This window comes from Nuphar pumila, chromosome 16 (assembly GCF_984573655.1).
Source record: "Nuphar pumila chromosome 16, dmNupPumi1.hap1.1, whole genome shotgun sequence".
NCBI classification, from domain to species: domain Eukaryota; kingdom Viridiplantae; phylum Streptophyta; class Magnoliopsida; order Nymphaeales; family Nymphaeaceae; genus Nuphar; species Nuphar pumila.
In genome coordinates, this window is record NC_143264.1 from 72,566,351 (window position 1) to 72,580,853 (window position 14,503).

At 38.0% G+C, this 14,503-nt stretch overlaps 1 protein-coding gene across 1 annotated transcript in view; it reads right to left on the minus strand.

The window, feature by feature from the left end:
* Positions 1 to 13,776, minus strand: part of LOC149813544 (WAT1-related protein At4g19185-like) — a 31,434-nt gene extending 17,658 nt beyond the window's left edge. The window contains exons 1-4 of the mRNA XM_089992100.1: positions 13,456 to 13,776; positions 12,546 to 12,608; positions 12,335 to 12,451; positions 11,953 to 12,238 (exon numbers count right to left, since the gene is read on the minus strand). Coding sequence (XP_089848226.1) covers positions 11,953 to 12,238; positions 12,335 to 12,451; positions 12,546 to 12,608; positions 13,456 to 13,634 — 645 coding nt within the window. The 5' untranslated portion in view covers positions 13,635 to 13,776. The remainder of the gene's footprint in view (positions 1 to 11,952; positions 12,239 to 12,334; positions 12,452 to 12,545; positions 12,609 to 13,455) is intronic.
* Positions 13,777 to 14,503: the final 727 nt, after the last annotated feature.

Sequence of the window (14,503 nt, forward strand, 5' to 3'; positions counted from 1 at the left end):
ATTCTTTGATTCCAGAAATATTTTTTTTTCTTTATTGCTATTTAGTGTCCCCTGTGCAATGCCTACAGGCAGATTGTAATTGTTTACAATCTCGATTCTGTTTAAAAAAAAGGTTACTTCCAGATATCGATCGCACAGGTACATGTCTTGTTAAAGTTCTCCTGATTGATTAAGTGATCTCAAACCTGTTTGTTTCTTCCATTCGTTTTGTTTGCTTATTCATTGTCCCATTGATATGGATTACTCATCGTCATCCGGTCCCTCTGCAAATTTCTTGAGTCAGCTCGTTACAGAAAAACTTACTCATTCTAATTTTTTGACTTGGAAAAGGCAAATCCTTCCTTTTATACGAAGTCAGGATCTCGATGAACATCTGGATGGTTTAGTTCCTATACCATCACGACTTATTTTGCAGGAAACCAAGAATGAGAAGGGTGACACAATTACCATTTCTATTAAGAATCCAGAGTATACAGCTTGGAGGAAGCGGGATCAGTCTTTGGTTGCTTATATTACGTCAACACTCTCTCAAGAAGTGTTGGTTACTCTTTCAGATGATTGCACTGCGGCGGATCTGTGGAGTAAGTTGTCTCAGACATATTCTCAGATATCAAAAGCCCGAGTTATGTACTTAAAAAATGAATTTCAAAGTTTGAAGAAAGGCTCCATGACAGTCATAGAATACATAGGCCGCTTGAAGAGTATTACTGATCAATTGGCGGTTATTGGAAGTGCTATTGCAGATAAAGATAAAGTTCAACAACTTCTCAATGGATTGGGTCCTGATTTTGACATGCTTACCACAGTTTTATCATGCCTTCCGCAGTTGCCCACTTTTGATGATCTTCAAGCGAAACTTCTCCATCATGAGATGATTATGAAACAAAGGGCAGAAGGAAATGAATCAGCTCGTCCTCATTCAGTTTTGGCCATGGACACTTCTGTAGGTTTTGGACGAGGGAACGGAGGGCATCAAGGAGGCAGAGGCCGCGGACGTTTTGGGCAGGGAGGACGTGGTATCTTGCCTACACCTAATATTTCAGGGGTTTTTAATACAGGAAATCAGAGGAGAGTGCCCACTTGTTTCTTATGTAACAAAAGAGGACATGTGAAAGCTGATTGTTGGTTTAATCTACAGAACAAAGGAAAAATAAACAAAATTGAGAATAAATCAGCTACCACTGTGGACACAAAAGTGCCATCCACAGATGTGCAACAACTTTTGTTATCAGCATTGTCACAGATGACGATCAAGCAAAATGAACAAGGCGAATGGTATGTTGATTCAGGTGCCGCCACACATGTTACGGGTAATGCGGGTAAGTTATCTCACTTATTGCCTTATTTTGAAAAAGGTAGTATAGTTACGGGAGATGGAACTTATCACTCCATTAGTCATACTGGCAGTGCACATATCCCTATGTCAAAGTCCTCACTTCACTTGTCCAATGTCCTTGCTCCTAATATTAAAAAGAACATTGTTTCTGTAGCTAAACTTGTTGACGATATGAATTCTTCCGTCGAATTTACTCCCTCTTCTGTTTATGTTAAGGATCTACGAACGAAGGAGACGTTCGCTAAGGGGGAGCGACAAGGAAACATGTACGTCTTCAAGGAGATTCCTTCAGTGTCTTCGTCTTCAGTCCCAGTTCTCCAGTTGAAGTCGTCCAAGCATTCTTCAGTGTCTTCACCTTCAGAGTCTTTGTTTTTCCCTTCATTGGAAGTTTTTAATTCATCTCATTGTAATAAGTCAGATATTTGGCATAGTCGTTTGGGACATTGTAGTCGGGGTTTCGTTGAAAATCTTGTATCTGATGGTCTCCTTCCAGAGTCTAATTTATGTTCATTTTTTAATAATAATAATAATAAATGTTCTTCATGCGAACTCTGCAAAAGTCATGTTCTTTCTTTTTATATTATAAATAAAAGAGCTTCAAAGCCATTTGAGATTATTTGTTCTGATGTTTGGGGACCCGCACCTATTACTTCTCTTTCTGACAGTTGTTACTATGTTATCTTTATTGATTCTTATTCCCGTTATACTTGGATATATTTCTTAAAACACAAGCATGAAGTTTTTCAAATATTTCGGGAATTCCATTCAATGGTCAAAACAAAGTTTGCTTGTGATATTGTGCATTTACAATGTGATGGTGGAGGAGAGTATTCATCGAACGAGTTTATTGCCTTTCTTCGGGATAAAGGAAGGTTTCTTGCCCTCATACTCCTCAACAAAATGGGGTTGCGGAGAGGAAACACAGGCATATTGTCGAGAGCGTGATGAGCATGTTACATGATAGCAATGTGCTCGTTAGTCTCTGGACAGAAGTTTTTCACACATCTGTTCATATCATAAATCGTCTTCCTATGGCACTTTTGGATTGGAAATCTCCCTATTATACTTTATTCGGGCAACATCCCTCTTACGATGAGCTGCGTGTTTTTGGTTGTGTATGTTATGTACATGTTGATTCATCTCTGCGAAATAAGTTTCAGGACAAGGTTGTCAAGTGCAGATTTGTTGGGTATGCAGATGAATACAAAGGTTATCGATGCTATGATCCTACTACAAAACGTATTAGGACCTCCATAAATGTAGTTTTTGACGAACGAAACTTTCAGGTCAATGACTCTGCAGTGTTGCCATCTCGAGAATTAGAAGTATATGATCAATGGATGAGTGCAGATCTTTTTGCTAATGCAAGAGAAACATGTCAGACAAATTGTCCTTCCTTCGGCTTGAGTAGGGAATTGAATGACTCACATATGCATGTTGAATTATCTCCAGTTGAGTCTCCAGTTGAGCCACCCCCAGTAGAACGCTTCTCTGGGCAGATATACACTAAACGGGACAAAAATACAGAGCTGAGGAATGTGGAAAGCATCGCTAATGATCCGGCTCAAAGGCCGTCACGCATTAAGCATCCTATTCAACGATGGGTGAGTTATGAGACCTTCTCTCTTGATTTCCAGTTGTTTATGTCTCAGCTCACAAAACAGGATGAACTTATTAAAATGTATACTCAAAAACATTATTGTAAGTATAAATACATATACTTATATACATAGAGATACGTATACATATATTATATGTATACGTATCTCTATATATAAGTATATATATTTATATATTTTTCCCTTTTTCTCTTTTACCCAAAAAGGGTATTTCTGTCTTTTTACATTTTGCATATATTCTATTTGGAATATGTTGTATTTCTTCTTTTATTTTTTTGTAATTATTTATCTTTTTTATTTTTCCTTTTTGCATAACAAAAAGGTGCATTGGGGGTCCCCCCAATAGAGTTGTTGGGGGCCCCCAACGGTCACAATTGTGACCGTTGGGGGTTCCCCAACGACTCCTTTGGGGAGCCCCCTCTTGCACCCCTTTCCTCTTGTATAAATAGGGGTGTTCCCCCTTGTTGTAAAATAAGCTTGAGAGTCTCAAGCATTTGCTTCCATTTTATGAAATACATGCATTATTGCATGTTTATTATTTATACGTATTTTGTTCAAGTGTTGTGAGAGTGCTTTCGTGCACTTCTTTTATAAAGTATTTATGCTTGTATGCGTATTGTCTCTTCGTAGACAATTTCACATGGTATCAGAGCACGGTTGGTGACTAAGGATCGTGGGATTCTCCTTTTTTCGAGTGCCTCGAAAAACGTGCCTTCGGATCCTTAGAAGTTGAAGTGGTGGATCTTGCTTCTCAAATATTTTAGAAGGATCTTGTGCAAGCTAGAAGTTGAAGCATTGTGTTGGTACGCCCTCTTCTCCTTTTCTTTACTCCTTAATGGGTGAAAAAGAGTCCCACTTCGCTCTTGGCTTCAAGTTGGATGGGTCCAACTATCATATTTGGGCCGGGAACATGGAGGCTCACATAAAAGGTAAAGGATTATGGGGTTATGTGCAAGGCACAATTCCGGAACCGGAACCCAAAATAACCGTGATGGACGGAAGTGAAATCAAGATTCTTGAGGGAGAGGAAAGGATCAAAGCTCTTGAAGAATACTCCAAGAAGCACGACGAATGGGAAATGAAGAACTTCAAGATTCTTTCTTGGTTCTTCGCATCCGTCGAAACAAAGATTAATGTCAACATTATCAAGTTCAAAAAAGCATCGGAAGCTTGGCATTATCTCGAGAAAATGTATACATCAAGAGATCTATCTCATAAGTATTACATTCAAAAGAAGGCTCTCTCCCTTACTCAAGGTGAAATGTCTATTAGGGAATATTTTGCCGACCTTTCCTCCATTTGGGATGAGTTTTTCATGCTTGAACCAAAATGGAGTGGAAAGTCAATTGAACTCTGCCACAAGCAACTTGAAGAAGATTGGTTCTTCAATTTTTTGAATGGGTTAAGACCGGAATTTGAGCAAATAAGGTCGTCACTTCTATCCTCATTTACTCCTCCCTCTCTTGAAGATGTTCTCACCAAATTAAGTGGTGAGGAGACTCGTATGAGTTTATGTAAACAATGACCAAATGTTCTTGCGGTTCCTTGTAATTATGAAGAAAACAATGAGGTCAATGTCGTATCAAGACCCGGAAATAATGTAAAAACCTATCGTCCTCCTCATTTCAAATCACAAAATCAAGGAGATGGTGGACAAAGAGGAAAGAGGGACTATAGCAAGATTATTTGTCATTTTTGTAAAGAACCGGGGCATATCAAGCCCATATGTCCCAAATGGAAGAAGCTTCTCGCCATGGCTACCACCGGTGTACCACAAAACGAAGAGGCATCATCAAGTGGGTCACTCTCTTTAAATCAAATAGTGGAAGCCCTTCAACCTCTTCTCAAGGGAGCTACATCCGGTGCCGCCGTGTCTACTTCTTCCATCCCAGGTAAAGTCTCTTGGCTTTTGGACTCAGGTGCATCTTTTCATATGTCCCCAAACATGTTTTCACTTTCCGATTACTCAAAAAATGTTTCTCCATCCTTTGTTTCCACTGCGGATGGAACCTCTCTTGAAATTAAAGGAATAGGTAATTTTGAAACTCAAAATTTTTTCATTCCAAAAATTAGATTTATACCTAAATTAAACTTAAGCCTTCTATCTGTTTCTCAACTCTCGGACCATGGTTGCGATATTAAATTTTCATGTGATAAATGTTTAATACAGGATCGCCGGTCCGGGAAATTGATTGGGGAAGGCTTTAGAAAAGGAGACCTATACTATATGGAATCTCTCCAAATTCCAAAATCTTTTTGTAATGTTGCCCGGAACAAAGATATAAATATGTGGCACAAGAGACTTAGTCATCCTAATATCACCAAGTTATCTTATTTACATTTTGCGAAGGATCTATGTAAAAGTTCTTTTTCTTGTAATGATTGTATTCTCGGAAAAATGCAAAGTTTACCTTTTGAGCAAAGAACTATGTTCTCATATAAACCCTTCGAAATTGTTCATTCCGATGTTTGGGGACCCGCACCTGTTGTTTCAAAAGGAGGCTTTTCTTATTATGTTATTTTTGTGGATGATTTCTCCAGATATTCATGGATCTATTTTCTTAAGTTCAAACATGAAGTTTTTACGTGTTTTAAAACCTTCCATTCAATGATCAAGAATCAATTCAACAGTAATATAAAGATTTTTAGAAGTGATTCTGGAGGAGAATATCTCTCCAACCAATTTAAAGTATATCTTGAAGATTACGGAATTATTCACCAAAGGTCTTGTCCTAAAACCCCTCAACAGAATGGGTTGGCCGAAAGAAAACACAGGCACATCATTGAGACCACTAGGACACTTCTTATTTCCCAAAACATTCCTAAAATTTTTTGGGCTGAAGCAGCTCTTGCTTCTGTTTATCTGATAAATCGTTTACCATCTAGGATATTAGGGAAAATATCCCCCTTTGAGATCTTATATAAGCTTGAACCTGATTATAATAGGTTACGAGTTTTTGGGTGCAAGTGCTTTATACTTACGGATAAAAATGACAAGCTCTCTCCCAAAGCTATCCCCTGCGCCTTTCTTGGGTATTCTGAAACTCAAAAAGGGTTTCGTTGCTATGATCTTCGAGATGATAAGTTATATATTTCTAGAAATGTAACGTTTTTTAGAAAATGAAAGTGGATTTGAAAAAAATGTTTCTCAACAAGAAAATTTTGACTACTCATTCCTTTTTTACTTATTGACTAGTAATGATGATATATCTAGTGATGATGATGTATCATCAAACCATGATGAGGAAAATGATGGTGATGTTGAAGAACATAACCCTCTCAATGAACAAGAAAACCGGATTTCAAGTGACCCCATAACCTACTCACGTAGAAACCAAGACATCTTTAGAAGTGTCATTGACCAATATAGTGAGCTTGTTCCTGCTCTCGATCACCGAAGATCTGAGAGGAATAGGAGACCTCCAACTCGTCTTGTCTCTTTTGATTCCTTTTCACCCCGGTATAGGGCTTGTCTTAGTGTCATTCACTCTTACTTTGAGCCAAGGAATTTTGAACAAGCTAAAAAATATATAGAATGGCAAGAAGCCATGCAAAATGAACTTAATGCTCTTAAAAGGGCTGAAACTTGGGATTTCCAAACTCTACCCATAGGAAAGAAAACTATAGGTTGTCGATGGGTTTTTAAGGTTAAAACTAAGAGCGACGGATCCCTGGAAAGGTATAAAGCTCGCTTAGTTGCAAAAGGGTATGGGCAGGAGTATGGGATTGATTATGAAGAAACTTTTGCTCCTGTAGCCCGAATGGTTACAGTTAGATGTCTTATTACTATTGCATCTATTAAAAATTGGAACATTTTTCAAAATGGATGTGAAAAATATTTTTTTAAATGGTGATCTTAACGAAGAGGTGTATATGGATGCTCCACCAGGCATGAAGATTCCTAAAGATAAAGTTATTCGTCTTCGAAAGGCCCTCTATGGCTTGAAACAGGCTCCCAAAGCCTGGTATGACAGATTTACCAGTGTAATGCTGGAAAATGGTTTCTCCTCGTGTTATACTGACACTGCTCTATTTACTAGAAAATCTAATGCAGGGATTGTAATATTATTACTCTATGTTGATGACATGTTAATTACAGGTGATGATGTTCAAGGAGTCAAGGGTATTAAATCTGTCTTGGCTTCAAAATTTGAGATCTCAGACTTGGGTTTTCTGACATATTTTCTTGGAATTGAGGTTGCCTATTCGCAATGTGGTTATTTTCTATCCCAGTCTAAACTTGCTTGTGAGATTATTGACAGATCAGAGATTTCTGATGACAAAGTATGCGAAACTCCTGAAGTTGTGGGAGCAAAAATGAAGATTGACGATGGTGTTCTTTTAACCGATCCTACTCCTTTCAGGCAATTGGTAGGTTCTTTAATGTATCTTAGCATTACTCGACCTGATTTGTCACATGCTATACACATCGCCAGTCAGTTTCAGCACGCTCCTACAACCGTTCATATGAGTGTTATGCTTCGCATCATCAGATATTTGAATGGAACTGTGAATAAGGGAGTATTTCTATCTTCTTCTGAATTGAAATTACGTGCTTATACTGACTCAGATTGGGGAGGTGACCCTAGTAACCGTCACTCCACCACTGGCTTTTGTGTGTTCTTAGGTGAGTATTTGATCTTATGGCGATGTAAGAAGCAACACAAGGTCTCTCTGTCATCCACTGAAGCCGAATATAGAGCCATGGCATCCACTACCATGGAAATTGTATGGATTCGACGCCTTTTGGAAGATATGGGAGTGCTTATCAGAGAACCAACAAAGCTGTGTTGTGACAATAAAAGTGCAATCTATATTGCCAAAAAACACACCTTTCACGAGCGAACAAAGCATATAGAGATGGACTGTCATTATGTCAGGGAAGAATACTTGAAGAAGGTCATTGATTTACCATACGTGACGTATGAGTATCAACTTGCGGACTTCTTCACCAAAGCTCTTTGTTCGCCTAGATTTCATTTCCTTCTTGACAAACTTGTGGTTATCACACCGTAAGTTTGAGGGGGGGTGTTAAAATGTATACTCAAAAACATTATTGTAAGTATAAATATATATACTTATATACATAGAGATTCGTATACATATATTATATGTATACGTATCTCTATATATAAGTATATATATTTATATATTTTTCCCTTTTTCTCTTTTACCCAAAAAGGGTATTTCTGTCTTTTTACATTTTGCACATATTCCATTTGGAATATACTGTATTTCTTCTTTTATTTTTTTGTAATTATTTATCTTTTTTATTTTTCCTTTTTGCATAACAAAAGGTCCATTGGGGGGTCTCCCCAATAGAGTCGTTGGGGGCTCCCCAACGACTCCTTTGGGGAGCCCCCTCTTGCACCCCTTTCCTCTTGTATAAATAGGGGTGTTCCCCCTTGTTGTAAAATAAGCTTGAGAGTCTCAAGCATTTGCTTCCATTTTATGAAATACATGCATTATTGCATGTTTATTATTTATACGTTTTTTTTCGTATTTTGTTCAAGTGTTGTGAGAGTGCTTTCGTGCACTTCTTTTATAAAGTATTTATTCTTGTATGCGTATTGTCTCTTCGTAGACAATTTCACATAACCCACTTGTTTTAATCAAGCTCTTCAATCCCGTCATTGGACTGAAGCTATGAATGAAGAAATGGAAGCTCTTCATGAATGCCAGACTTGGGAAATAGTCCATCGGCCAGAAGGAAAGAATGTAGTTGGCTCAAAATGGGTTTATAAAACAAAGTATAAGCCTGAAGGAAGCATTGACAGATATAAGGCACGACTTGTTGCTCGAGGATTCACACAACAATATGGTGAAGACTACGATGAAACTTTTAGTCCGATAGTCAAAATGGGTACTATTCGTGTCATCATATCCCTAGCAGTCGATCGAAGTTGGAGCCTTAGCCAAATGGATGTTAAAAATGCATTTTTGCATGGAACTTTAAAGGAAGAAGTGTATATGGAGCAACCTCCTGGTTATGCCGAGAAGGATCCTACTGCCTAGGTGTGCAAACTAAGAAAATCTATGTATGGGTTGAAACAGGCGTCCTGTTCCTGGTTTGAAAGTTTCTCTATGCAAATTTAGAGTTATGGTTTTAGAAGATGCTCTCTGGATCACTCACTCTTTATTTACCAAAAGGCAGACATTGTTATACTTCTTCTTATATATGTTGATGACATTGTGATCACTGGGAGTTCAGATAATCATGTGCAAGACGTGAAACAGTTTTTAATGAAAACTTTCAAGATGAAAGATTTAGGGGAGTTGAGGTACTTTCTTGGTGTGGAAGTTGACAGACAACAAGACACATTGACACTCATGCAACAAAAATACACTCTTGACCTTCTGGAAAGAGCCGAGATGACGAATTGCAAACCAGTCAGTACTCCTAGTGTATTACATCAAAGGCTGAGCTCTGAAGATGGTCATCTTTGTGTCAACCCTACAACGTATAGAAGTCTCGTGGGGATATTACAGTACTTGACCTTTACCAGACCTGATATAGTTTATGTTGTCAATCAGGTATCCCAGTTTATGCATGCTCCAACGGAGGGTCATATGGAAGTTGTGAAGCGCATTCTACGCTATTTAAAAGGAACTATAGGAGACGGACTTGTTTATCGCAAGAACGATAATCTGCATAGAGGACATGAACTCATCACTTATACAGACGCAGATTGGGCAGGGGATCCAGATGAGAGACGATCTGTCTCTGGATATTGTGTATATATTGGACACAATTTAGTGTCCTGGAGCAGCAGAAAACAAAAGGCAATGGCACGATCGAGTACAGAGGCTGAATACAGATCGATGACTGCAGGCACGGCAGAAGCCACATGGATTAGACACTTATTGAGTGATCTTGGGGAGACAATTATTCGATCTTTTCTTCTATGTGACAATCAAAGCGCAATAAACATTGCATGTAATCCTATTCAGCATAGCAGAATGAAGCACATTGAGATTGATCAACATTTCATACGGCAGAAAGTCAAGATGAAGGAGATAGAACTACGTCATGTTCGAACAGAAGATCAAGTGGCAGACCTGTTTACCAAGGGGTTAACAGGACGTCAATTTTGGCTATTGAAGAGAAAGTTGTACATGCTCCAAAATCACGTACAACTTGAGGGAGGGTGTTAAAATATAGCTTGTGTATCCATACGCATGGTATGTTAAATGAAACACATGTTGAATATAATCTCATTAATGGCATCCTTGTAATATCTCTGATATTACAAGGATCGTTGTATACCTGTTTTATATATATAAAGGTTAGAGCTTGGAGGTTGAGCAACTGAGTGTCGCCCCAACCGATTCTCTCTCTCTCTCTACTTTCCTGTGCAGGCTGAACCACAGATACGAAAGTTCATAATACTGTGATAATAAAAGTGCCATATACATAGCTGACAATCACACGTTTCATGAGCGCACTCAACATATTAAGATGAATTGCTACTATGTTCGTGAAGAGTACTTTTATGAGACCATTGTCCTGCCATATGTTTCATCAGAATTTCAGTTGGCCGACTTCTTTACGAAAGCTCTCCTGTCTCTCCGGTTTCATTTTTTGTTTGACAAACTTTCGATGATTAAGTTTGAGGGGGAGTGTTAAAGTGTGTATATATATATATATATATATATATATATATATATATATATACTTATGGTCATATGTTCATATGTATATATATTTCTTTTGACGTAATAAGAAATACCCAATAGAGGTATTTTTGTCATTTCATTTATTGTAACAAGATGTACCCATTAAGGGCACATCAAACCTTTACTTAGTATTATTTTTACTTGGTTTTTAGCTAATGTCCTTTAGCCAAAAGCTAAGGACATTAGAGTCTTTAGCCAATAGAGTCGTTGGGACCTCTCCAACGGCTCTATTTTTAGCAGCTGGGGAGAGTCCCAATGGCTCTATGGCTTCTCTCTAGGGTGCATTCCCCTCTTGTAAAGTTAAGTTTGTTCTCAAGCTCTCTATCAATAAATCCTATATATATTTTTATGTTCTCTCTCTTGCCCATAAGTGGCATTGTGTGTGATTGTATCTTGACCCATATGTGGTCTCTTGTGTTGTTGTACTTTCCCATAAGAGGCATTTGTTTGTGTTCTTTTGTATTTCATTACAACAACTACCCAACATTACAATGATGTATTACAAGTCACCTTAGCACCAAAGCATATAGAATATATCAGGAACATCAAGGTGTAGATTTGCCACAGGTACCACACAAGCAAGCCCATTAACCACAAGTTATGCCTTGTAAATCCTACCAAAAGCTTAGCATACATCATGTTCCATCACGGCCTTGTATACATGTTTGGTTTGCTACGTAAATATGTAAAAAAATGTTGGTTCTTCAAGTATTTGTTGGATTTCTCTAGTAACTCAAGAATGCACATCTTAGAACCCATACAGGTTTCACTTCCTAAGCAAAGTTGGCTCCATATATGATACACTTTGATTCTAAGCCCTAAGGTGACCTCTATAGCTAGCATTCTAGTGTTCATTGGCTGATGCCCTGTTTGTGCTAATAAAAATGAAATTGCTGCCCCATTTTCCCTAACAAAATGAACAATACTCTTAACTGTTATTGTTTATCGCTCTTTGCCCCTTTTTATGGTTTACTTCTATGTGCAATTTCTTGAACGTCTGCTTAGATTTGCTACCAATTGTTGCTAACATTGCCTCTTTTGAACATCTCATGCACAAACCTGTGCTGATAATGTCCCACTAAGCACCTTTCAGGCTTGTCCTTGTGGCCTACACTCAAATGCCGTGATGTTGCCCAATGCCATAGTTGGGCCTGTGAAATATGAATCATGGACCAGGAAGCGCCTTAACACACACACACACACACACACACACACACACACACACACACACACACACACACACACACACACACACACATGCACATATGTACGTATATAGCCATGTCAAAGCTATAGAAATCAAAAAATGGTGAAACATACCTGCAAAGAGAGATATATAGACATGCAAAGACAGTTCCCTATAAGGCAGAGGATACCAATGTGCCATCTTTCAAACCCAAACTCCATCAAACTAGGAGACAACCACCCAACAGGCTCTGGTTGGGATACTGCACTTATCTCACTATGAGCAGCAAGGTCCACAAACCCATTTCCAATAACTGCCGGACCCCTAAATGATGCCATCAATATAGCACCAGAAACACAAATAATTGTGCCTGCAATCTTCATCTTGCCTTCATTTGTGAACAAGTTAACCGTCTCTGTGCTACACAAACAAAATTAATCATACGAAATTAGAATGAATGGAAACATGAAGAAAACCATAACCGACAAAAAATATAGCGACATCAACAGTTTTTACCCCATTAATGCAGCCAATATAAATGTAAATACTGGTATCGCAGGCTGTATAGCTGCAGCATATGTTGGACTCGTATATCCAAGGCCAATAATAAACAGAAGCTGGTTTCCGAAAACCCTATACAGGCATAAACAAGTAACGCATATCATAATCCAGTGGGTTGCAGAATTGGGTATGCATTGTTGGGGAGAATGCTTATAGAAATTCTTACCCAGTTAGACCAAGAAAGAAGAATGACACAAGAAGCTGACGACATAACGGGGATCGTATCCTTCTGCATAATAAGAATAATCACCCATCATGATTTCATCCACTACTCTTAGTGACACCACGTACATGCAAGAGCACACCAAGTCAACAACTCCAGGATTCATTGTACTGTTCCTGCTACTACTACTCTATTATAACATTGGCCAGAAACAAAACAGTTTCTTGTGTCTTGCAACCAATTTGATGAGAATTGAACTGGTCCAATATTTAATTCAATGATTTCATATTATTACACATTTAACATAATTTTAAAGAGAAAACAGATGAAAATAACGACCACTATACAAAATAGAAGAAAAAGATTAAAAAAAAACAATTAGCCCATTATTTGCAACAGGAACTACTATTGACCATGTTCAACTTGACATAAATCAAAGTAAATTCTCAAATTGATATGTACATTAAAAAAGAATATTCAAGACATTTTTGAAAAAAGAAAATGCAAGGCACAACAAGACAAAAGATTGTTGGCAAGCATGTTTGAAGAAGAATTGAATCAAAAGCCACTATCACCATAGATCTCAAGGAGGTGTTTAGAAGGCCCACTCTGCAAAAAGGATGAGGAATTTGCACTATGAAGTACAATTGTATACACAACTCATCCTACCTTTACCTTATGAAGATGTACAACCCGAAACACATAATACTCCAAAAAGCAAAAGTTTTCTAATATTGTCAAATCCCCTATACATCAAAGACCGAAGTCGCATAACAAAGACACCGCAATTGAAATTGCAAAATGAAACCATGACCTCTCCTTTTCCTTTGAAAAACTCACAAGAAATGAAGAAATTGTAACCAACAGAGAAAAAAAACAAAAAGGGAAAGTAGAACCTGGGAAGAGGTCACACTTTTCTCTGTAATAGGCGATGGGGGCGAGCAGGGCCAGCGCCAGGATGTCTCTGTAGACGCAGAAGACCACCTTATTCAACCCAACATTGAGCGCCAACTTCGTGATAACGTGGTAACCTCCATAGTTGATCTGAACCAGCACCATCGCTGCATGAGTCTTCCAAGTATCGACCATCATAGTCGTCGCTGCTCCTTCACTGGATCCGTTTGCTACCCTCGTGCTATTTCTCTTCTCTGATTCGTTTTAGGCAACACCAACAATTTGCCTCTCTGAATCGTTCTCCCCAACACCAACAAATTGAAACTCTCTCTCTATCTCTCCAGGTGGCCGTTCTTCATGGGTGGAGACTGGAGGGTTGTATCTCTCCTTTTGATAAAGGTGATGGTGACCAACATATGACATCAAGATCAAGCCACCGAAGACACACCTCTTTCAGTTTATTCTCCAAATAGCAATTCTTTTGTCAATCCCCAAGAAAATGTAGGCTTTCCAAAAGTTATCGCCTATGTCACAAACCGATATTTTGAAAATATCTTAACCATATGGCGATATTTTCAAAATATAATAGAGTGCTGAAATGCAAACATCACCTGTTTTGAAAATGTTGTGTTATTTGGTGTTATTAATGCAATAAGAAACAATTTTCTAACATTTTTATATTACTTGTATTTTTCCATATAATTATTTTATAGCTTTATGTTTTATATATGTTGATACTTCTGTTGGACTTTCCAAAATATTTTACGATTTTCCTTGATGTGATTCTCCTAAGAATAAGATTTGTTATCCCTCAGGCGCGTTTGGTTTTTTAAATTCAAAAGATGGTTAAGGGTACCTTTGGTTGTGTTTTTTAGAAGTGAAAATACTGTTCAAAAGATATTCACTTCTAAAACCTCACCAAATTTTCACCTTTCTAAATCTCACTTTTGAGTTATGTGCCAACTCAGTATTTTATGCCTTTTTTTTATATTTTGTTGTTTTTTGGGGGGTATTGCTCAAATAAGATTCACTTTCTAAAATGTATCATATAGTGAATCTCATGTGAT